Source organism: Rhinolophus sinicus, chromosome 17 (genome assembly GCF_057876585.1).
Source record: "Rhinolophus sinicus isolate RSI-liver-muscle chromosome 17, RSI-T2T, whole genome shotgun sequence".
Taxonomy (NCBI): Eukaryota; Metazoa; Chordata; class Mammalia; order Chiroptera; family Rhinolophidae; genus Rhinolophus; species Rhinolophus sinicus.
Genome location: NC_142517.1, coordinates 11,852,244 through 11,878,525, shown reverse-complemented (window position 1 = coordinate 11,878,525; position 26,282 = coordinate 11,852,244). Strand labels below are relative to the sequence as shown.

Sequence of the window (26,282 nt, the reverse complement as noted above, 5' to 3'; positions counted from 1 at the left end):
CCCTACAACCATCTACTGGCAGCGTAATTCAAGAAATGAGAATGAATAAGGAATTACAAAATCTGAATAGTGTTGCCTGCATGGTTATATAAAAATCATTCAATTAGAAGCCATTAGTGGGTCCCTCAGTAACTATATTTATTGGACAAGCAACTAGCTTCCTTTCTATTTATTCATCTGTTAAATAAGGGCGTTGTATAATTAATCCCTAAAGTCTCTTCCAGAACTACTATCTTACAAAAGATATAGTCACACAAACAAAATAGGGGCCAGAATGGAGGACTAGATTATTTAAAATGATGTTATGTGACTTATGCTTACTAGAGGGAAACGTAACAATTGTGTGCCTCCATTCTATTTATGGAGCTGTTGCCTGGTCAATTTCTGTTTAATTTCAAGTTAGAAATATCTGAAGTGTACCTACTCATGTTATCCATTACCAGAATTAGCTCCTTTTAAATGAGTACTAATTATTTACATCTCAATTTTTGTTAAGAATTATTTTCCTTGAGTTTAAAAAAAAAATACACCTCCTAGAAAGATATATCCTTAAATGTCATCAGCAACCTCTGAATACATTAGATTAGTGCCCAAATGGATCCCTTCCCATATGTTCTGTTTCCTAAAACAGGGCTCCTTTGATGGACAGATGGAAATGGAAATCGAATTCAGGTTCATTCATCCATAGAGTGTCTACTATGAGTCAGACTTTTACATTATGCTCTTCCATTCTTACAATATTTTCTCCAAATCCATTTCCTCTTCCTCCTTCACCCATATTATCAGAGCAGAAGTGAGGTGGCCACTTCCAAGCCCAGATCATAATAAGTTCCCACATGTGATCTCCCACACTCTTCACCTCTCTGCGGCCATATTGGAAGCCACGTGTTGAAGTTAGAATCACAGCCAGATAGAAGGTGCCTGTGTCCCCAAATCACCTCATGCAAAAGATCTCCCCACCCTTGAGAACGCCCATTCAAGATTGGATATGAGCAAGAAATAAACTCCTATTGTGTTTTAAGCTGCTGAGACTCCTGGCTTATCTTTCATAGCAATAATCATCACTTTAATTAACACTTCACGTCAGCATGACCTTCCCCATTTTACACATGAGAGAAGAGGGTCTGAGAGATCAGGCAACTTCACTTCCTGTCAATGTGGTAAAACCGAATTCAATACCAGACCCAACTCTAAGACCTGTGACCTTTCCTGAACAAGGCTGCCTCTCCTCCAAAACTTCTGATTTCCAGAAAAACAATACATATGTCTTTCAGACCATTTTCAGGCTTTTCTTTACAAAGAAATATTTTCCAAATTCCAGAATTACATGCCAAGATAAGGGAAGAGTCAATGAATTAATATCTTGGTAAGAGCTTCCAGAGACATGGAGTTCTTTTGCATTTTAATCAAATCAATTTGAAAATGAACGCAGCCTTAAATCCAGGATTTGTAACTAGCTTTTGGGTAAGGGATAAGTTTTAAGGTAAAGTCCCTATACTTCCTAGTGAGTTTTATTTCCATATTTCATCATTTAACCTAGGGGAGAAAGGATGCACACATTTTTTTTTTTTTTTTGCAAATTAGTGTTTTCATATTCCTCAGGGTCAAATATATGGTAACAGAAGGAAACTAGACTTTTGGTGGTGAGCATAAAATAGAAAATACAGATATCAAATTATAATATTGTATACCTGAAATTTATATAATGTTATTAACCAATGTTATCTCAATACAGTTTTTAAAAAGGATGCACAGACTATTGAACAGACTATTCTGTTCTCTCAGAAATTTTTTACCTTTTTTTTAATTAAAGTTTATTGGGGTAACAATTATTAGTAAAGTTACATAGTGTAGTTGCCTGAATTTGATCAGTAAAAAGACAGAAACATCGAACATGACAACACCTGAGTTCACCAAGTCTGCTTTCTTAAACAGAGTAATTATGGGAACACATAGGAACAAACAGCTGTTCTTACAATTAACCAAGTTAAGCTCCCCCAAATCCATAAAAGGTAATATGTTTCAATACCTACCTTAACAGAAAGCTCAAAACAGTTTGGTTACATCTTTTCTATGAGAAAATCACTACAATATTTTCTTTAAAAATTGTTTTTTTCTTTTGGATTTATACCACTTTTTTTTTTCCCCAATAGATTTTAAGGTGTATGTGATGGTTAATTTTATGTGTCAACTTGGCTGGGGCATGGTTCCCAGATATTTGATTAAACATTATTTTGGATGCTTCTGTGAGGGTGTTTTGGATGACATTAACATTTAAATTGGTGGACTTTAAATAAAGCAAATTGCTCTCCATAATATGAATGGGCCTCATCCAATTACTTGAAGGCCTGAATAGAATAAAAAACTGATCTCACCCAAGCAAGAGGAAATTCTATAAGCAGATTTTGGACTTGCCAGCCTCCATAACCACATGAGTCAACTCTTTAAAATCAATCGTACATCAATTGTTAATTAGACTTTCAATTACAGAAATAAATAAGAACCTAAAAACTCAAAAATTATACTCTTCTTATATTTATTGAACATTCATTAAGTACTCTGCTGAGAATTATGATTGCCAGGCTAGCAAATCTAAACAGAATTCATCAGGCAATAAACATGTTTGCCATTTTTGAGTAGAAGAGTGACATTATAAGATTTGTGCTTTAAGATCGTGATATGTATTGGGTTTTGCCTCCCCAAAATTCATATGTTGCAGTTCTAATCTCAGTACATCAGAATGTGACCTTGTTTGAAAATAAGGCCATTGCAGATGCAATTAGTTTAACATGAAGTAATACTTGAATAGGGTAGGCCCCTAGTTCAGTATGACTGGTGTTTTTATAAAAAGTGTAAATTTGGATACACACACACACACACACACACACACACACGGGCAAAATGTATCATGAAAATGAAAGCAGATATCAGGGTGATGCTTCTAAAAGCCAAGGAATGCCAAAGATTGCCAGCTGACCACCAGAAGCTCTGGGTGAGGCATGGGAGAGATTCTTCCTCCCATTCCTCAGAAGGAATGAAGCTTGCTGACCCCTTGATTTCAGACTGCCGGCCTTTAGAACCATGAGACATTAAAGTTCTGTTGGTTAAGGCAACCAGTTTGTGATGCTTTGGTATGGCAGCCCTGGCAGACTAATTCAAATAGATCAGATAATGTCGTGCAGAAAGGAAAGAAAAACACTAAGATAGTTTAGGAGCTCATTGCAATACTCTGTAAGGCAATGATTCCCCACAGTATGTAGGGCTAGAGGAAATGCTAAGAAAAAGACAGAAAGAATTGTTACTTTACAAAGGAATTATATGTGTGAAGTTAGGGGGAAGAGGAATCCAAAATGAGGACCAAATTTCAATCCTAGGTGACTTGGAAGATGGCAGCAGCATGAACCAAGAGATAAAAAATCATTATGATGAGACGTTTTAGCAAAAGAATATTTCATTTTAGTGAAAGTCTTCTCTGCCATTATGCAATTGATGTTCCTAAGGAAACTTGCATCTAAATATTTAGTGGAGGGGAAAAGTGGTTCAGGGAACTCAACTTTCAGGCCCAAAATGATAAAGTCACTTTATTGAAGGAATTTCACTATTTACTACTATTTTATGGTAGTAAATTTATGACTATGAAACCTGCAGAGAGTTCTCAGCAAGCCCTGCCCTTGACCACACCCAGTTCTTGCTCAACGGTAATCACCTGTCTTTCTTACAGTTACTAGCACTATCATTACACTATATTGGCACTTTTATCATTCAGTTTTATAATAAAGTCCAGAGCAACTTAACAAAGCAATTGCATTTGCTTATAATAGCTTTTTGCCTGTGTTAATGGGAGCTGGTTTCCTGTCATAATTGTTTTATAATCTGAAGTGTACAATACAAATTATTCCCTTTTTAACAAATGCCATTATGACCAATTTGAGTTTGAAATTTTTTTGAATTTTATTATAAGACGTCTTTCTAAAAATGCCCGTCAGGCAGTTAAATATAGGAAAATGGGGTATATGAAAGTTGGAGTTAGAGATGCTAATTAATAAAGACCTTAGATTCATAAAACCTAACGCAAAGCCCTTCAGACATGGAGGCATTTATAAATTTCTAAGTGCAAGTTGTAGTTTCCTAAAAATCTAAAGAGACTAAGGAGATATGTGCCAAAGCTAAGGTCAAGTTACAAAGGCCACCGTCTCTGAAGGCACAGTGCAGTTTCAGAGGTCACTGGTCTGGATCTGTACACCAATATGTCAACCATTCATTCTTGCCATCCAACTGAGTATCAGTACACTCCCTTGAGTCTTACAAATTTTATGTCTCCTGGACTTCCAGAGGTTGGTTATATTCTCAGCTTTTTTCATAGTTGTATTATATATAAGCACCATATAAGAAAATGGGTAGAAAAATCTACCATTTTCAGAAAACTTATGTGATATAGCACCTTGGTAAGCACTTACATGGATTTGTAGGGGAAAGGCCAGCATGTGGAATCCATAAGCGGAAAACAGAGAAGAAAATATAAAAGGAAAAATTGCTCCACATAAGCAAGTTATGAGCTTCATGAGGGAAGAAATCATAATGGCTTTGTTTACCACCACATAACCAGCACCTAGATAAAAGCTGGAATATTAGAAATACTCTAGCATTTGAGGAATGAATGATGGAAGGAAGGAAGGAAGGAAGGAAGGGAGGAAGGAAGGAGGAAGGGAGGGAGGTAGGGAGGGAGGGAGGGAGGGAGGGAGGGGGGAGGAAGGGAGGGAGGGAGGGAAGGAGGGAGGCAGAGAGAAAAGGAAGAAATTGAAATTCAATTTTAAGTTATTTTCATCACTAGAGTATAAAGGCCATCTATGTCCTCAAAGTTTCTACAAAGTCTGTTAGATACACAAATGCCTTGTGTAAGTGGATTTTGTGAAAATCAAGGGAAGGAAGTGGTGCTAAAATGTCTGAGTCATTACAATCTGAAAAAAAAATAGACTATAGAATAGGAAGACGATCCATGAAATGACCTAATTCTTCTAAAGTAGAAGTTCAGAGCCAAAGAAGATTAGGAAAGAAAACCATAAGTCATCTTCCTCCAACCTCTCCACTCTCAAATTCCTCAGAGATGCTGGGAATAGCCAGGACTCCCACCAAACAGGGAAAGGAACTAGAGAAAGCCAATTCCACTTTGATATCAAATGACAGGATGCCTTAGCTCATACCTGGGATACACACATATTATCTCAGTTTATTTCTGAAAACAGAGGCATAAGATGCTCTCATTATGTCCATTGTAGAGATGAGCTAAGATTTAGGGAGCTTAACACACCTGCAGTCAAGTGGCAGAACCAGGATTTGAATCAAGGCCCTCATACTGCATCTCCACAGATATAGGATATTACACACAAGATGCATTCCTAGGCCCTAGACCAAGAAGAGGAAGAAATCATCATTGCCCTATGTTTTAAAGGACCATCCTCAAGACACACTTTGAAACCTTATTATTTATTATGATATCAAACAAAGAATGAAGAAAACTTGCAAAGTTCAAGTACAAATAGAAGAGCTCTGAAAAAGGAACCCTCACACACTATTGGTGAGAATGTAAATTGGTGCAGCCACTATACAAAACAGCATGGAGATTCCTCAAAAAAGTAAGAATAGAATTACCATATGATGCAGCAATCCTTCTCCCAGATATCTACCCAAAAAATCTGGAAACATTTACCCATAAAGATATATGTACTCCGATGTTCATTGCAGCATTATTCACAGTGGACAAGACATGCAAACAACTACAGTGCCCTTCCATAGATGATTGGATAAAGAAGGTGGTATATAAACACAATGGAATATTACTTGGCCATAAGAAAAGATGACGTACTGCTATTTGCAACAGCGTAGATGGATATTGAGATTATTATGCTAAGCAAAACGAGTCACACAGAAAAAGTCAAAGAACCCATATGACTTCACTCATACGTGGGATATAAAACTGAAAGCAACAAAGGAACAAGACCAACAAACAAAGAAATAAAAACTCATAGACACAGATAACAGTTTAGTGGTTACCAGAGGGCAAGGAGGGGAGGGGAATGGTAAAAGAGGGAAAAGGGGATCAAATATATGGTGATGAAAGGAGAACTGACTCTGGGTGGTGAAAACACAACGTGATATATAGATGACTATTACAGAAATGTACATTCGAAACCTATATAATTTTACTAACCAATGTCACCCAATAAATTTAATTTAGAAAAGAAAAGATGAGCTCTAATAGCAAAATAGATGATTCACCAAACAGAAATCAAGGCAAGGAAATACCTTGGCAGTGCAGCCACGATAGCATCAGAAGCAGAAGTTTATTCATACCAGCCCATAAAACCTATTTTACTATATTGCTAATATAAAATATTATATGAGTATTAGATGATTAGCCACCTACATTAAAAGAGAGAAGAAATCTCTGTCCTTATAATTTTTTATTGAAACCCAGAAAGCTAAAGAATAAAAAAAAAAGAAAGAAAAAAATTTAAATAAGTTGTCAACCTCTGAAAACTTTGAATTTTCCAAATCCTATGTGAAATGACTAAAATAAAGAGCAAGTGAGAGTCATATAAATAACAGCTTTGGAGGGGCCATCTAGGGTTTCTCTAGTGATCTGCACTTTAGAATAAACCAGAGCAGTTCTGAAAGCCAGTGTATTACTCCTAAAAAGAAGGGGCATGGAACAAATGTATATTAAAATCCATGTCTTGCTTTAATGAGACATTAATGTGAGTCATACATTTCTTTGATTAGAGGGATCCTTTATTCTAAGAGTAGAGTCAGCAATAGGAAAAATTGAAATTATTCCATCTGTCCGAAATTCATCGATACATTCTGCCTCTCTGAAAAACCATTAGTGAAATAAGAAAACTTTTTTGTGCTGACTGAACAGACACAGGTGATCAGATGCTCCACAAGGCTCTAAGCGCCTCTATTATGAGAACAGGCACCGTTGCCCATGGCATACACACCTCCATTGTCTCCATTTCCTGTAAAAATATTCCTCTTCTATTTCTCCTTGAGCAACTCTGAAAACGAAATATAGAGATGTGTTTCTGGATACAAGAGAAGGATAAGAACAAAAGCAAACCAATTGGTGGCCAGTTCTCACTTTCTAAAAAGGGCAAAAGGAGTTACGATGACAACCACCAGTTGAGATGGCTTCTTTTATCAGTATGTGGGGTCCAGTGGGAAACAAACACAAAATAAGACTCTAAGCATTAAAATGAAGCAACATGTTTTGGACACTTGTTTTTTGTTGTTGTCACTTTATTAGTTTTAGGTATACAAAACAATGTAATAGTTAAGACATTTATACTCCTCACAAAGTGATAACCCCGCCCCCCCCAATCTACTACCCCTCTGCCATCTGGAGACCAGTTTTTCAGTCTCTCCTGCCCAGATTTACAAAATCACAGAGCTCTAATTTACTCAGAGCATGCTGCAGCAAGAAGAAGATAAAGCTGGAGCCATCCTTTTGGTGCCCTGAGTCTCAGGGCATGGAAACTGACTTACCTGTCCTTCCTCTTCTCCCTTCATTCTATCTGATCATGGAGGGATCTCCTGAAAAACTTTCTACTGCATTCCTCTGAGGAAGTAAGTCTCTGAACCTCTAAGTGACTCCTCGGCTCCCTTCACTGTACAATTCCCCAAACTGCCTGGCTTCCCAGGTAACTTTTCTTTTTCCTATATTGACATGGTTCTGTGAGCCCATGTGAATTGGAGAAATATAAAGGACGAGTCACTCTACCTCACTACATGTCCAAAGACTCTCTATTAAAGAAGAATATAAGATCCTCCCTTGCTTCTCCTGATACATAATGACTGAACCCAGATACTATTCTCAGAAAAGGAAACCAGGCCTTGATCAGCAAAGGATGATTGATAGACAATAAAAACCCTCACAAATAAAGAACTCTATTGAGACATGTGTTTGCCATGCCAAGTAATGCAGGTTTATTGAAAAGTACAGAGTGAGACAAGTTCCCTTTTCCAGAGGACCCCCCTCCACACCGAAAAAAAAAAAAAATCAGAAGCCAGGAGACACAGCAGCAAGGTCAAAACAGGTCAAAACCACCAGAGACTATGGCGTGGGTGGTAAAGTTTCTGGAAATATCCAGAGGCATATATACCACCAGTGATCAACACTTAAAATAAGGTTGGTGTTGGCCAGAAAAATCACAGATTGCCAAAGGCAGCTTATTCAGGGCTGGTAGCCAGCAATCAGGCAGTTGGAATAGGGGTCAGCGATGAAGAGTTATTCAAGGACAGACAGCGAACTGGAAGATCCTGGAAACACAGCTGGCAGGTCATGAAGTCTTGATTCGCTCACTGGCTCCTACACACTTAGCAAGTTCTTCGGCAGCTGGGCCGCTGGTAGGGCCTGGAGACACCACAGGCTGGCTGGCAGATGGTGGAGACACCTCCCACTGGTTGGCACACAGGGGAGACTCCTCCCACTGGTTGGCACACAGTGGAGACTCCTCCCACTGGTTGGCACACAGTAGAGATGCCACCCAGGGGCTGAGAGCCACTGGAGACAAAGGTGAGTGGCCGGCTGCAGGGAGTTGAGCAGGGATTGGAGACACAGGTGGTCTGTCGCGAGTAAGTCATCGGTCCAGGACCAGAGATACAAGAAGTTTGCGGGTAGCAGGTTGGCTGGCACACAGAAGGCTCATAGCAGGTCTCCTGACCACAGTGTTCCAGGAGCCAGGAGCCAGTTTGGAAGGAACTAGGCAAACAGATGCCACTCAAGCAGTCGACTTCCTGAGTAGAAGCTGTGGCAGCTGGAGCCACGGGAATGGTGCAGGGTCCTCCAATAGGCCTGGCCGAGAAGTTCCTTGTGGAGCAGTTGTAGGGCATGGTGCCAGGCAGAGAGCTGCGGGGAGTTTGCTAAAGCTGGCTCCTGAACTGTGAATGTCACTGCAGGCTCCTGAGCTTTTATATATCCTTGCTGGTGGGTGGGGCTCCCACTCCGGTGTGTTTGGCTTCTTTGGCTCAGGCCAGCCTGCCTCAGAACCTCTTGTGAATCTCCAAGTTAATTGTCTCTTGAGAAGCCTTCATCCTCATAAAGAAAGTTTAGTAGTTTGGCAGTTAAATCATAAGGCTGCTGCACTGTGCTTAGGCCCAGGATGAAGGTTGGTGGACAGCTTCAAAGCTATTGGTCATCACAGCCCACACTTTGACCCTTATTCATCTTGCGTGGATACAACAAGTGTTGACCCGACAGTAACACCAAAAATACCAGCACCCTACCATCACACACTCTCCCTTCTGAGCACGGCTAATTACAAACCTACACTCTGTTTGGTTTGTTGTTGGCACTTAATATGTTTTAAGTATAACTTAATCAGTCATTCTTCCATAGTTAACGGGGCTTCTAATGGACAAGGAACCTCCCTGAATATGCTCCAAGAGGACAATGACAACAGCTGTCAGGAAAAAGGCACAAAGACTTATATACAGAGTAAGAGCTGGTTCAGAAAATTAATCAAGTGACCAAAGCATGATGCTAGCAGGAAGGTTAGAGGGCAGCGGGACTCACCTTTCTGTTCAAGCACCAAAGCAAATTAGAAGCTAATTAAGTCAGACTGCATGTGCAGCCAAGTCTCTTTCTAAGTAAACTGGATAAGCTTTATTCCTAAAAATTTTAATCTAATGACAATCGATCAGTGACTCATAAGACTCAATATGCCAGAGGAACAGGTTTAGCAAATTTTTAAATTATTATAATGTTAATTTAAAAGGTTACAGTGTTTTTCTCCCAAGATGCCCAATATATTCAAAGGATATTTGTTTTCACACAAATACCTATAGATAGGATGCATTTTCATCATGGACAAATCAAAGGCTCTTGAAGGTCATTGTCTTCATCAGGGGATCAAGGCAGGAGAGGGTGGAAGGAAGCAGGCACTTAATAGTTAGTAGTGAACGGATATGTGAACAGGGTGCTGTACTATTTAATAATTGTTTTTGTTCTTGGGGAAAATACATAAGGATATCATTCTCCTTTATTCCATCTCACTACAATATAGTCAATTCTGAACCTCAAAATGACATCCTTTTTGTCTACCTGTACACAATAAGTTCAACTCTGGCAAAATGAGTCACTTCAACATCACTTAAGTGGCCAGTGATATTTCTACATCAAAATCACTGTAAGATCTGACTCATTTCGTAAACTGCCTTATGTGGGGTAGAAGAGACAGACAAAAAAAAAAAAAAAAAGAGACAGACAATAATGAACTTCCATCCATTTGAGGACTGTAGGTAGACCACATTCTAAATACCCACAAAGCAAACAGGTTTTACGTTAGAATTCATCAGAAGTCCCTTTGCAAAATGCTTCATTCATCTCTATTTGTTCCACTGAAGCCACATTGGGAGCTCCCTGAGTCTCTAATTGGAGGCTAATAACACACCCAAACAAGATGATGCTATGCTGTGAGCTGTATTATAGTTCCCAGAGATCAGACTGTCTCTCCCATGGTGACTCGTGGCGTGTTCTCAGGTAGAGGGAAAAATTAACACGCTGACTACTTTCTACAATGTTTTAACTATGCTCTTCCCACCATGAGAAATATCCCAGTTGGTGCTTAAAGGTCAGATTCCCCAGCCACAGAGGCTGGTTTGCTTGTTTTAAAATAGATGTGTAGTTTACAGGCTTCTATCAGCCAGGCGCTCATAGGCTGCTATGGAAAACTAGTTAATCTTGTAGATTAATCAAGTGACCAAAGTGACAAAATGAAGTCAGTAGCAAAGTCATACAGTAGTTTTCAGTACCCATTGCCACATTTCTGGAATGGTGGAGAGTTTTATAAATCATTACTCTGTCTTGATTCCTCTTTTCCACCAGATGTCAAAAATTACAAATAAAAGGAACTTAGAAAACATCTTCCATCAGCTTCAGGAGAAAAGGAAACGAACATTTTTTTGAGCACGTGATTCTCTTCTAGGCACTAAGTTAGAGGCTTACATACACCATTGCACTGAATGCTTCCAGCAACTCAATGGGGTAGGTTATCATGTCCCGTGAAGCAGCTGTAGCTCGAGGAGGTTGAAAGGCTTACCACAATCACGCAGTCTGTATTTGACCAAGTTGAAATTCAAATAAAGCCATGAGCTGTCAAGCTGCCTTGGGGATATTTATACATGATGAGATGCCTTCTTTAAAGTTAGAGCAAAAATTTATTTTAAAAAAAAATCAATCAATCGATATGCCATTGATGATACTAAAAAGGATGTAGTCTTGATTTCTCTCCTTGTTTCATCAACCGATTAACAGCCAAAAAAAACAATTAAATTTTAAAATAGTAAGTTACAAGCACTGGTGTCCTTACACTTCATATGTTTTTTCATTCTATATACTTTTGAAAATTGTTACTTCATTAGAATAAAATGTAAGGTCACTCCATACAACGCAGGAAAAGAAAGAAAGCCTTCAACAGCTTGAAGCTACAATTTGAAATTGCAATTATTTTTCATGGTAATGCATACAACTAATTGTTAGACAACAGCAGAGAAGTGAACTGATTTTTCAGGCCTAGGTGGCAAGTCCTTTTAAAAAAAACAAGATTCACAAATTCTGAGATCATGTTAAGATGATATTTCACAAACAGTGCTCTTCTAGTCATAAAGGAAGCAAAACAAATAGATTTCTTTACGCAATTAGATCTACTCAATAGGTTGTTTTCTATTTAACACCTGCAAAATGGCAGGCTCTCTGGAAAACGCATGAAACTGGTGTCTTACACTATTTATTGCAGAGTTAGGAAAGCTACTTAATATTCTGGTGCATTCAATTTTTAGATGCAAACATTAGACTGCATTTGGATTCACTAAGTGACAAAAGTGAAGAAACTTGCACTGACAACTACATGAAGCTTGAAGAATCTCTACACAGTTCTAATTCTACAATGTTGTTAAATGAAATCAATAAATCATCCTTTCATTGGAATGTAAGAAAAAATTACATGGCCAGCAGCTATCATTATGTAGTTCAGTGGAACATGAAACTTCAGCGCAGCGAAAGGATTTTAAAGATTATTCTCATGTCTGCAGAGTGTGAAGTGAGGGGAGGGTGTGATGAGAGCCGAGGAGGAGAGATTAAAGAACTACTGCCCATTATCTTCATCATTGATGGATAATTTGCTCTCGTTTGCATAGAACAATCTACGCCTTGTACAATAATTATCACAGACTGGAAATGAGCAATTCTTTCACTCAAAACTAAATCACAGCACTTATAGGCCAAGCGTTTGAGAGTAAAATGAATTAAGCATGTGTGGGGGGCTGAAGGTTTGACATGCAGGAAGGATATTTTTCATCAGAGTTGGTAATAATGTTGACCAAAGCCATTTCGAAAAAAAAAAGAAAAAAAAAAGCTTGGTCCCATCAAATGGAGGAATAGTGAATTTGCTGAAAAATTAATAAGCATAAAATGAGATTTTGTCATTCTGCACTTTTTCAAGATGCTCATACCCTCGAATTGAAGCTACTCGTTATCTCTTAAGATATACAGAAGAGAATTCAAAAATGTAAGGACAGAACATAATGGTTGTTTTAAAAATTAAATACATTTGCCTGAATTATTCTGCTTCTTTTCCAACTTCACACAGACCTCTGGGTTGAATCTCCAGAATCCTTATTAACCAAGACATTATAAACCCCCAAAGGCTGAGTGATTTGCACCACAAAACTGAACAGAAATTCATTTCCCAACCTCTTTTCAAAAAGCATCAATCATAAAACGGTTTGAATCTTTGGGGCTGGAGGGAGCTCTAGCGCAAAAAGCAGAAGGTGAAAGAAGCAAGCAAAAACCAGCAAAATAGTTGCTGATTTTTGAACTTGAAAATAGCAATCACCAGCTACATGACTTGTATAAAAATAAATCCTCAGAGGATAGCGTCAAGGTTGAGAAATCCTAAATTGAACCACCATTCTCTTTCTCTTGATGCCTATTTCCAAATTCATGTAACTTTTCATGTGTACCTTCACTGGGGATCAAAACGAGGCTACTGTCAACAAAGGTGAGTGAAATCCCAAGTTTTTTTATTACAAACAACTCTCATGCAGGAAAGCCCACGTGTAGCTGGCATGTGCTCCAGTCCCAGGCTTTCAGGTAAGAAGAGGTGAACCCACTTGTGACCAGATATGAGCAATGTTTATGTATAATGCCTGAGAGTGAAGGCTCCATGTCACTCAAGATGCATTATCCTTCCCTGATCCAGAATTGTTCAGGGTTTACAAGGTACCCAGATAGGTGAGGGTTCTAGGAGCAATGTAAGAGACAGGAGAAGAGTAAGGTTGGTCTTGTTTTACTATCACCTAGCTGACCTGGGCTTATGCCCTTCCAACACAACCCTTCCTGCTTTGATCTGCTGATCCAGAAGGTTGGGAGTGTAACATTAGACCAGCAGCATCTCAGACTATCAGAATTGACCCTACAGTCCTCTAGTCCAATTCGCTCATCTGACTGATGAGAAACTAAGTCCCAGAGAAAGAGGGTCTTTGCCAGGTGTGTCAGACATTCTTATACACTGATTCAAAATTGTCTCACCCCATTTCTTACTGCATTCACTTTGCACAGGCTGAACTAGCGTCATGTTGGTGCATCCAGACACTGCTCCCTTCACTTTGGGACCACTCACCTACTTCTTGTTTCCGGTCCAAGATCTGATATGATACCTTGGCAAGGAAAGTCTATGCTAATGTACTCTGTACTCATGTGTGTACCATCCAGAAGTGGGGCCACCTGAGGACTGAAAACCAATAGACAAGTGGTTCCACCTTTCATCCTCTAGGTCCTGCCGAATTGTGCACAAGTCGCTTGCAATGGTGGCCAACTTGATAACACTTTTTTGTGGTGGCTTTCCCACCTCCTCTTTTTCACGCCCCCTGCACTACATTGCCTGGAATAAAATTCCCAAAAGAACTGTCTCAAACTCTGCTTTTAGGGTAACTCAGATTAAGACACTGAGTTTCAGTATGGAGATTCCTCAAAAAATTAAAAACAGAACTACTACATATGACCCAACAATTCCACTTCTGGATATTTACCCGAAGAAATCTAAAACACTAATTTGAAAAGACATACACACTCCTATGTTTACTGCAGCAGTATTCACAATAGCCGATACGTGGAAATAACCGAAATTCCCATCGATAGATCATTGGATAAAGAAGAGGTGGTGCATATATTCAATGGAATATTACGCTGCTATAAAAAAGAATGAAATCTTGCCATTTGTAACAACATGGATGGACCTAGAGGGTATTATGCTAAGTGAAATTCGTCAGACAGAGAAAGACAAATACCATATGATCTCATATGTGGAATCTAAAGAACAAAATACACAAGCAAAACAGAAACAGATTCAGATACAGAGAACAAACTGATGGTTGCCAGATGGGAGGAAGGCTGGGAGACGGGTTAAAAAGGTGAAGGGATTAAGAAGTACAAATTGGCAGTTACGAAGTAGTCAAGGCAATGTATAGTACGTAGCACAGGGAACACAGTCAATAGTATTATAATAACTGTGTATAGTGCCAGAGGGGCACTAGACTAATCGGGGGGTGGGGGGAACACTTAGTACATTATATAAATATCTAACCACTCTGCTGTACACCTGAATCTAATACAAAAAATATTGAATGTTAACTGTAATTGAAAATGAATGAATGAAGTATAAAAAATAAAGAAAGACACTGTTGCAAACACTTTCTATTTGTGTTAAGAAAAATAGCCAGTCCTTCTAATTCCTAGTGCAGAGCCCCTAAAGGAACAGATATGCCTCTGTTCATGAAGTCCTAGGAACAATTCTGTTCACAAACTGAACATCAAAGATGTAGTAGTTAAATTTTTAGAGCCATTTCTGAAATGGCCAAATAAGAAACTGCAAAAGTCTTTAACCACGGCTGGATTGCAGGCAGGTTTTTCCATTTCTTCCAAGTAATGTCAAGCACACTGTTTCCTTACCACACTTGTAGGCTAGTCCCTAAGTGTTGACACACCAAACACTAAAGGGTTGAAGACTTTTATTGTCTGTGGTCAGTTTGATGTCATAGTTGTTTTCCAAAATAAAGGACACTTTTTTGTAAGGTGAGATGTGCACTAAACTGTGGAATGTGGCACAATTTCAGGTAGGAAATGGACAAAGACTTTTTAGTTTTAATTGTCATGTATTTATTTTTTGACGTATTTGAGAAACATGGCTAGAGTATCCAAACCACATTTTCACAGATATCATGACATAGAATGAGGCCTTTTTGTTTAGAGAGTTACTGTAAATAAAAATATGAGATGAATAATGATGAGCTTACTATGAAAACATGGCAAAAATTGACAGTAAAAATCATGGTCCTGGTTTAACAAATATTTAAAAGGTTTAATAAGATGCTTTCATAGATAGTTAAATAAAAATATTTTAAGTGGTTTAATGAATTTATTTTTTAATTTAACTCATGTTAGTTCAGAGAATGTGACTACTTAACAATACCCACTCACACATATAAATACACTCCCCAAACCAGACCCCCTCTTCTGCTTACCAATTACCTTGTAAGAAATTACCCCAAAACTTAGTGGTTAAAACCACCATTTAGTGTGTCTCCGGATTCTGTGGCTTGGGCATCTAGGCAATGCACAGCAAAGCTGGATTGTCTTGGTAGGAAGCAGAGGGGCCACGGGAAAGCTGGGGGCTGTGATTGTCTGAAAGCTCACTCTCTTGTGTGTATGGCAGTTCATGCTTGCTGTGAGCTGGGATACCCACACATGGCCGCTTTGTGTGGCCAGGACTTCTCCCACACAGTGGCTGATTTCCAGAGTGGGAATCCAAAAAAAGAGATAGGCAGAGCTATCGTGCTTTTTCTGACCTAGGCACCAAAGCCGAGCAACATCACTTTGCCACACTCTATGTATCAGGCTTCATAACGGCCCACATCTGAGGAAAGGTGAAATAGACTCCACTTGCTAGTGGGGAAGTGGCAAAATTCTGGATGAGCATACAGGATTGAAAATAATGTTTGGGCCATGAAGTTAAAATTACTCAATTCCCTAAGTTTCCAGGATACCGTAACTGGAAATCCCTAAGATGGATTTAGTTTGCTCTCAGAAAATCTGAATTTTATTTTCTGTATTATTAGAAATATTCAGCATAGACAGATAGTTAATGATGCCCTGCGAATCCTCTGTGAAGGAGATTCTTACAAGAATTATTACCAATACAATCACCTCAAGTGCTCCCTGTAATTCCCCAATTTGACAAGTCTTTGAGTTGGGATTCCAGCCACTTGCCTAGGCCTATGACCCAAATGCAATGAAACTGGCTAAAAACCCTTCTCAGTATTTTCTAATAGCATCAGCCACTCACAAGTAATCTTTGCTTCTGGTTTTATTTCTCATTAAACACTACGACATCCCAAGTCTGTAGAGAACGTGTGCATCCAGCGCCTCCTACAACAGATGAAGTAGTGAGGCATACAGAAGCCCCAGGAGTTGTTTGAAACTGTGGGAACTCTACCAGGCTAGAAGGGTCAGCTCTTTGAAGACTATGCAGTCTCATATTTTACATGCAATTCTTTTGCAATTTGTTGTGAATTGAAAATTATGCCGGTGGAATTAATACTGGAAGAATATCCAATGCCGGTAGAAATGCTGAGATAGTGAATTGTTCCCCACTGTTAGACAGCCTTCCATTTTCTGCACAATTTTATATTCTAACACTTGGCTTCCTCAGGATGTCTCTTACTGTTACTGAATTCCCATTATTTAGGGTAAGGGTGAAATTGAGCACAAACATCGTTGGTGTTTTAAGATAGTGTGTCTTTCCCTGCATGCAACTTAGCCACAGGTAAAGAAGGTCACAACTCAAGATAAAGGTCAGTATTCTTAGACTAATCATACAACATTGCTCAGTCCTTGCTTTTCTGACCATAATTATCTGTGATGTTGAACTCTGAAGTGACCCTTGAGCCAGCAGTTGCTTTTGCTAAATAACAAAAGAACTAAAAGTTGATAAGATGAACCTACAGGGAAAGAATCAGCTAGGCCTGATTCAACTTCATCTTTCACTCCATCCCTTAGCTTCAGTATCCTTTTTTCCCCTCTTGATATCAACACAGCCACTAACTTTTCTCTCTTTGCCCAGAAACCCACTGTGCGCTCCACAGTAAAAATGACTTTGGGCTCTGAAGCTTTCAGATTTAGATATTATTCAAAGAGGCACAAAACTAGCAGTGTGTTGAAAAAGTTGGGCCCAAGAGAAAAAAACACAAATATAACTAGAAAGAGATAAAAGGAATGATTAATTTGCAATATGGGGGATTAAATTATGTATTATATGTTACTTAAGAATAAGAGGAGTCATAAATTTAATGCCGTCCCAGAAACGGGAACTATTAGGTTGGTGCAAAAGTAATTGCAGTTTAAAATGTAAAAATAATTGCAAAAACCGCAATTGTTTTTGCACCAACCTAATATAATTCAGAAGATGGGCATGATAATAGAAGTTAATGAAACTCAATCTAAAATGAAAGAGATAAAATGTGTGGATATATTGAGAAATAATCAACTTTTGAAAAGATGGCTTCTAAATGGTTTCGCTTTTTTTTTTCAGACTATATTGTTTTCCATAATTCAACACCCAGGAGAAATGAAAATTATCATTAGAGAACCTGCAACCCAACTAATGGAAACATGTCAAAGGTAATATAGTCATTGCAGAAGGGTACAGACCTGAAGGACATCGGGTCAGTCGGATAGATGTTCTCACTGTCCACTAGGCAAATACATCTTTCTCAGATATAATCAATATAACATCCAGACGACCCAACTGCTGAACTAGACTCTTGAAGTACAATTCTTTTATTAACTTGGTTTTCTGATTGACCCAGCCTCCTAGAAATAGAATGCACTAAGATCCAACACAAATAAGCTAATCTGATTTCAATGTGAATTAAATTTCCACTCTAGTTTATACATTGACCTCTTTCAAGTGGGGCTAACTTGACTCAGTCCTTGAGAGTCTGCTAACCATGAGGGAACTGACAGGCTTAGGAGGCAAAACTAAGAAGCAGACCCTGGTCCTCTGGTGGCTTGAGTCAAAGTGCAGACAGACATAGGCCCAGTCTGCTTCCCTAGATGACAATCATTTCACCTGAAACAGACAGTGGTACACATTTCAGTAACACACCATTTTCTAGTATTATCTAATGAAGACCTCCTTCTCCGAGTATTTTAGCAAATAGAATTCTCTCTTAAGTACGACGCTGTAAAGTGTAGCTGAGGTTAGACTGACTAAATGACCTTTATGTATGGCTTCCAGTTTTTTTAATTGATCATTGTTGCACACCTAAATATTATGATGTATCAATTGTAATTATTTTTTTTACATCTCCCACTGTAGTTTCTACATACCTGCATGGCTTAAATATCTTCCTCTTTAGTTAACTACATCACATTATCAGACTCCTAGAAAGGCCACCAAAAATTACCTTTCTAGGAGTCCTGCAACCTTCCATTTATATACAAATTTAAATGCTAAATTCAAAGGTCAATTTACCAAAAAAATTGTATGCCATGATGAGCTGCCAGGAAAAAAATGTACTGCAATTTCAGGTTCGTTTAAGCTAATGCACAATTTAAATAATTCATCAGAAAAATTATTGTTCATTGCAAAACAGTTCTTCAAATGGATCTCCATTTATCTCGCTCATTTATTAATTCTTCACTCTTCTTACGGCATCAAATTCAGGGCTCACGTCACAAGTTCCACAAGTGCTTTCCCTGACTTTCCCGCTGACTCATTGCCTTATCTTAGGCTGCTCACTGAAACTCCCTGGGCCTGTTTCATGATCACCCATAAAACAGCATTAATGGGACCCACTCCCCAGTTTGCTGCAAGAACTGAGTTATGGTTTGCAGAAGGCTTTGTGATTCACACATAAAAAGCACTACAAGGAAGCAAACTGTCACTGAGTGTTATAAACAGTTTTCATCCCAACTATCTTAAAGTAAGGAGAGATGAAGTGACTAAGCTTCCAAGAGACATTAAGTTCCAGAAAATTTTCAAAACTGAAAATGGGCAATTGCTGATTCAAGGTTGTTGGTCTTTTTTTTAAGGAATCAGAAATGCCATTCACAGATAAGTACAGGGAGAAGCAAAACTGAGGGGGACATAAAGTAAACGTTTGGCTCTGGGATGTCAGTAAGAGAATTTGCCACTTTAAATTAACTCACTGGAATCCAGCCCAAGAGAATTATAGATAAAGAAAAAAAAATCTTGCTATAGTCTTCAGCCACCTACCTAAATCTGATGCTGACTTTACACTTCCTAAAATTGGAGCAATGATTTTCATGTCTTAAGGGTAAGTAAATTAAGAGTTAACACAGTTAGGTTGTTCTATTTATATAGAGGACATTAAAACTGAAAAAGTAAATTCTAAATTGTACAAAGTGATGGTAAGGCATCTATGCTGTACTTCAAATTTCTTACAAACACCTTAGGAGGAGGCTATGGGAATGACATTAGTCATAGCATATACAGTTACAATGTTTGACACCAACTAATAATTCCATTTAGCTGTATTGTACTTATTTTCACCTTTAAATTATAACTGCACAAGGAAGGAGTAAATTTTTCCTAGTATCGTTTGGTGGATTTCCATATTGAAAAGCCTTCTGAGCACTCTTGGCACTGAAGATATCATAATAACAGTTAAAATGATTAACATTCACCCTCTTCCAATTAACAGAGTGCCTTAACTTCAGTGATCCGTCTATCGGTGAAAGTCAATGTCATGGCTATAACTGTCACAATGGGACTAGAAGTTAGCAACAAGATTTTAAAGAAAGAAAAATGTCTTTTCAAAAGCAACCACTATAATTACCAAAAAAACAAGCAGAAATACAAAACATGTAAAGCTAGCGTGGCCGAGACTCAGGATGACCAAGGGACTTCTGGAGAAAGACTAAAAATTCCTGTTTCTCTACAGCCTTACCAGATTTCCATCATAGAAAACTCAATTACCCAGGTAATTTGTATAATTTAAATTAAGCATGTCAAAACCATTATTTCATAGTTTGTAAATTATCTCATAGTTTTCTGGGAAGATTATGTTTGAAAATTAGGCTGTATGACATGAACAAAGCATTACCTTCCCTAAGCCTCTTTCCTTATCTGTGAATGGAAATGATAACAGGACTGCTATCTAGAGTTTGCGTGAGGGTTAAATAAGATAATACCTGGGATGTATAGGTACTCAATAAATAATTGTTCCCTATCTCCCTTTCTCTTTAAGTCAAGTTTTTGTAGGGGTCTGATTTTTCCCAAATAAATATTTTAACTTATTTAAATTTACAGTTGATTTTTAATGGCAAAGAACTTTTTAGCTATATGTATATAGCATGCACTTAATGAAATATAGAACCCAACTAACTTGAGTTATAGTTTCATACTTTTAGATCAGGCATAGAGCTCAAGGTTCCAACACAAATTCTCAAATTCTGTACTAGCTATGAGTAAAGTGCATTCGATTTCTTGATAATTTTTATAGCTGTGACCAAGAACAGGTCACTTGGTTGTCAGTAGTCACCATGATGACAAGGGTAACCTCCAACTCTAAAAGAGGATTACTGAAGTGGTAAATAATACTTGACTTGGAGATTTTCAAACTTGTCCGAAGTAATTCTAATGACAGTGTAGACCAAACAAATGTCCCTAGGAAATATTGGTAGGGAGCGTTAGGGGGTAGTCTAAAGCAGCCCACAACCAAAGCAAACCCCTTTTTCAAAGTCTCCTGTTTGGTCTTAATATTGAGGCAAAACCATTATTGTCCTACTAGCCAGCCCCCTGTTCTTAAAGAACTATCTTGTTTAGGAAACCGCTTTGATAAGCTCCTGGGGGGAGAAGATGAGACGCTCAGAGCACCACTGTCAGCAGAAACCAAGGCAACAGATTGCTAAGCTGCTCTGCCACCAGCACAAGAGAAATGGCTGGGACCAAAGGGAGAGAGTACGGAGAAAAAGGAGAGAGAGGTCCCAGATAGCACAGATGGAAAAGAAAGAAATGAGCCAATCCAGTATTGGAAGGCTGAGGCATTTCACTGAAAAAAGGCCACAAAAATTCCTCCGAAGGTGGTGATGTGAAGAATATGTCAAGGAGTATCTGTTTTCCAATTTGAAATCGTCCAAGTTGTTGCTATATAAAGTCCTCTACTCACTTCCTCCTTCCCCTTGATATCATCAATGCTTCACAGTGTGTGTGTGTGTGTACGTATGTGGAGAAGAGCCTGATTTTCACATTTGGTCAACTCAATGTTGACAAAATTAGCGTGCATCAGATAGATTCCCAAAACAATTCCTGGAAATAGGAACTCAGAGTCAGGGTTGATGTAAGAATATAAGCCTAATAAATATAACATGATCTTCTAAATAACTTTGGACTTCCACCTGGTTAAAATGAACTGATCATAGCTTGATACCAAGCAGCTGTTTGAATTTCTAATGATTCAATCACCAAAGAAGCTAAGTTGTTTGTTTGTGCATTTGTGTGTTTGTAATGTTCATCAATTTGTTTGGTGAATTGTCTGCTTGCAAATATGCCTAATTTTCTATTAAGGCATTCATTTATTTTAATTTACTTGTTAAACATATGAGCACTTTGACAGAGGTTTGCAATTTTTTTTTTCCCTCTTTGGCTCGTATATTTTAACTTGAATCATTGTATTATTAACATACATTTATGAATTATTGTTCTACCTTTGTTATTATGTTTAAACAGACCTTCCTCACTCAAAAATGTTTATCCATTTTTTTTTACTAGTTTTGTAATAAGTTTATTTTTACATGTAACTCTGTAATTTTTTGGAATGTAATTTGCCAGAAATTTATTAGAATATTGAGATTTTTGAAAATGAGGGCTTTTTGGCTTTTTTTTAAATTTTTTTTTTGACTTCCATAATCTAATTTGGTTAATACTAGTTTGTAAGATAATGTCAGCTATTTGTGTGCCACCAGCGAGTTCAGCGGGCAACAACACACTGATCTTTGTCCTTGTATGTCCCTAACAGAGTAACAGAACTTACCAACTCAGTGTTCTGGGCCCGAAGCATTTTCAGAAAGTAATTTTTGACAAATATTTTCAATATCTACCTTGATTACTTGTTCATATGCTCAGACTTTTCATTTTTTCTTCTTATTAAATCCCTTTTTATAATATATATTCCCTTCTATTCATTCATTTTTTTGAGATTTTAAAATTATTTAAGGTAGTTATAAATAATATTTACCTACAATTTTTAATCTCTCAGTATTTGTCACTCCCTTTTTATTTAGGCATTAATTATTTTATATTTGTGTTTTCTAACTTCATTAATTTTTACGATCTCCATAATTTTTCTGTTCTCCTTTGTAAGTTATATTTTGTTATTCTTTAACTTTTAATTATATACTCTGTGTTAGAGGAAAAGTAGCTCAACATATATCTCATAAATCATCTGAGTTTATTATATTACTTAGATATGTCTTTGGTGTTTGTTTCCTACTTTGCATGTCAAATACTGAGAAAAGCATATTAAAGTCTTCCACTTGTATTGTATTTTAAAATTGTTCTTGAATTTCTAGCAGTTTATTTTTTTATACAGTTTGGCGTTGGCATATTTTTAGTTTGGAGAACAAAATTTTATTACACTTCAAAAAAGAACTATAGACTTTCTTTGTAACATTTACTATTTCATAGTAAATCCTAATTGTTTAATAGTATGATTATAACTCCAGTTGTTTTGTCTGCTTTTGTTTACGTAGATTTTCATACCTTTCTACTCTTAACCTTTCATTTTATGCCCATGATAAGAGTTTCAAACTCAGATATTGTTTCATTTTATGCCCATGATAAGAGTTTCAAACTCAGATATTGTTTCTGACCCAATCATAGTATTTACCTTTTAATGAAGGTTAAGATATCATATATTTTCCATGTATTTGGATTTACTCTGTCTCCTAGCTAGCTCCCTTTTAAACCTCAGGCTCTTGTTTTATTATCTCATGCTTCTGCTTCTGCTCTATGTTTTCTAGAGTTTTATTGAAAGCAGAAAGAGCTTATCATAAATTTGTTCTCTTTCCTATGGAAATAATTTATTTTAGGAAAAAAATTTCTATATTTTCTCCTTCAGGCCTCAGAACACTCTCTTTAGTACCACACTAAGCTGTTCTGTTGCAGTGCATCCATATTTAATGAGAATGGCTTATGCTCTTTGGATCCCTGTCGCTGACTTTTATATTTTTCTTAAATTTTTCTTTGCAGATCTTAAGCAGCAAGGTTAGTTTCTATAAATGACTCATGTAGCTGGCTGTTTCAGAGGCTGAGGAAAGGGAGAAGAAGGAACTCTTTCTGGTGATCCACTCTGCTAAGGATCAATTTTTGGCCTTTTCTTCTTTTGGGTTCATTCATAAAGCCAGGGTTATGGAAACCCTTGCCCAATCTTATTTCCCAAGCTGCTGCTTACCACATCAAATAGAAAAGTAAGTGCATCTAGGAAAAAAATCTCACCTCACTGGCAGCTTTCTGTTTGATGTGTCTTGCATGAACTCTAAAGTCTCCCAATACAGTGATTTCATCTGCTACAGACCCATGTCCACAAACAAGGTCTCAAGTGGACATATGTGACTTTCTCTGAGATCTACCATTGCCTCTAGGGCTCACACTCCAAATTAGTCACTAGTGGAACATTTCTGAAAGCATCAGTCAGCCCCTATCCTCTTTGCCTTGCTTCATGGTGGAAAAACATGCATTGATTATAAAAGAAGTTATTCAGTGCTCCCAACTTTGTAGCATCTCCTTTCCATTATTTCCAGTGGTGATGTCTGCTTTCTGACATTTTTATATTTCTTCAGTTATTTCTAAGGGGATTCAAGATAGCAGTGGTGTGTTGTACGAAGTATCACAGTCACTGTTATCTGAAAATCACAATATAAATAGTTTTAAACCAACTAATGAGCTAGAAATTTCAAAATTGTTCAAGTGGGTCAGCTTTGAAGAAAGAAAAGCAGTGAGAGAGAGGTACAGAGAACACCTTGAACCATTTCACTCTGGTCCAGTCTCAAATACCACATCTCTCATTTTGGTGAGACATCTTATTCAGTCTGCTTTTGGCTCAGTTTTTGGGTAAGTCACCTCAAAACCAGCTGCAAAATGTCCCAGCTGCAGCCGAGAATGATGAAGCTTTCCAGAACTTGCAAAATAAGATGATTTATGAGCATAATCACCCAAACAATATTTCTCAATTTTACTTGAAGCTTTTGCTTTTCCTTTCTCCCTGATAACTTTAACTCAGATAAGTACATAGAGGTTTAGAGTGCTAACATAGAAAAAAAAATAAGACAGGTATTACTAGTAAATAAGAATCCACTTACAGAAATGTGTTTGCACTGTGTCTCATATTGCACTGTAAAAACATCAAGATAGAAATAAAGTCAGAAATCTTAAAATGTAGTATGTAGTACATGGTTCCCCATAATCTGCTAAACCAGTTCAAATAATTATTTAGCAACTAGAAAGACATGATGGACACATTTCAAATGCTCCCTAGGGTGATAAATATTTCCTGATGGTTTTCTTTTCCCATTAAGCGAAGATGTAGCTGACCAGCCAATGAATAGAGCTTGTGGAACACAAAGGAAGAATGGCCACTTTGAACTTCTATGGGCCCCTGGGCTGGTGAGAGAATCCACAACAGAACAGAGGGAACTGCTACCACCAAGCAACATCTTTTTTGAGGAGTCCTCACTCACCTGACTCTACACCCACTGTCCCCAAACCCAGGACTAAGCTACAGTTGAGAAGGAGCAACGCAAACTCATCTGCTTTACATTTCCTGTACTTATAAGTGCTTAAGTTTCAAATGTGTTGAAGGTCCCTAATCACCAGCTCTAACCTGGAAGAAGCAAAACGAATAAGTATGGGAAGTGCTACATCGATTTAACCAAAAATCTAGATGTCGACAGTACCATCTTCTATCAGGTATCTATAATAATGATATGTAACAAACACCCCCAAACCCAGTGGCTTACAATAATAAGCATCCATTTTGCTTGGGAGTTTGCATGTTGTTGATTCAGGCTGGCCTCAGCTGAGCTCACTCTTGAGTCTAGGGATAGATGGCTGCTTGCTGACCTAGGGTGGCCTTAGCTGGGATGTCTGGAACAGCTTGGCTCTGCTCCATATGTCTCATCCTACAGCAGGCCAGCCAGGCATCTTCTCACAGCAATCACAGAGAAATGAGAGAATGAGCAAAAATACCTCAACACTTGTTCAGACCTCTGCTTGGGGGTCTGCTAGAATGCCATTGTCCAAGACAAGTCACATGGTGACCCCAGAGTCAAGCGGTGGGTTAGAATATGCACCCCAGAGGGCACTGCAGAGTTACAAAGCAAAGGGGGTGGGACAGGGAGGAATTTAGAATGTGGTACATTAATGTGATCAATCTACTGTATATCTTTAAGGCCAGTTTCCCCACTGTTTAAGCCAAGGTGATCCTGGGTAGGCTGGTTACTTTATAACATGCCTAATCCCTGGTTTATGGCCTCCAAATCTAGAATCACTCACTCAAATGAGAGTATCTAGTCAACAAACCCGAAAACTGTTGAAATTGAGTCAATGAACAATTATGGTTATAAGTACATAAAAGTTAATCACTAATAGGTCAACAAAATTAGCTGATATCCCAATAACACATGAGACTATGTGGCAAATCCATCTTTGTTCTAATCTGATACAATGTGAGGTTATCCTCTAACAAAACTGCAGGTCCTGGAGAATGGTTAGAATAAAATCGTGATTGTGCTTTAAGGCAGACATAAACAAGTCAGACACAAGAAATAAAACAAATTTCCCTGAAATGACAATGTAAAAGCAATCCTTCGAAACGCAGCACAAAGGTCATCTGTATTCTAAATAATGACACGCAAAAATGAATTGGAAATCAAATATATATTTCCTCAAAATAATGATTATAACTATTCATTTCAGGCTAAGTGGAGTAAGGATTTTCATGGTTAGATCTGCACAGAGTGCTTTGAAACAAATTCTGTCCCTACCTTCAAAATGCTTGATGTTTGAAGCAAATGTTTAACCTGTAAGTGCTTAGTTGTTGCATGGATTTGTTTGGGATCAAGCTTTGTCTCTATAAATTTGAATATGACTCAAATTTCTCAGGTTAAATAAATTTTTGTGTTATAATTTAGGGTAAATTTTCCACTT

General features: G+C 37.8%; 1 protein-coding gene across 1 annotated transcript; it reads right to left on the bottom strand.

Annotated features, from left to right (window-relative positions):
* Positions 1–7,965: 7,965 nt before the first annotated feature.
* Positions 7,966–8,924, bottom strand: KRTAP11-1 (keratin associated protein 11-1). Its single transcript, XM_019730275.3, has one exon. It carries the CDS (start codon positions 8,887–8,889, stop codon positions 8,374–8,376), a length of 516 nt encoding a protein of 171 aa, XP_019585834.3. The 5' UTR covers positions 8,890–8,924; the 3' UTR covers positions 7,966–8,373.
* Between the last annotated feature and the right edge of the window lie 17,358 nt (positions 8,925–26,282).

Excerpts from the sequence above, each read along its gene's own strand:
- KRTAP11-1 (XM_019730275.3), bottom strand. The coding sequence starts at position 8,889 with ATGCCCTACAACTGCTCCACAAGGAACTTCTCGGCCAGGCCTATTGGA.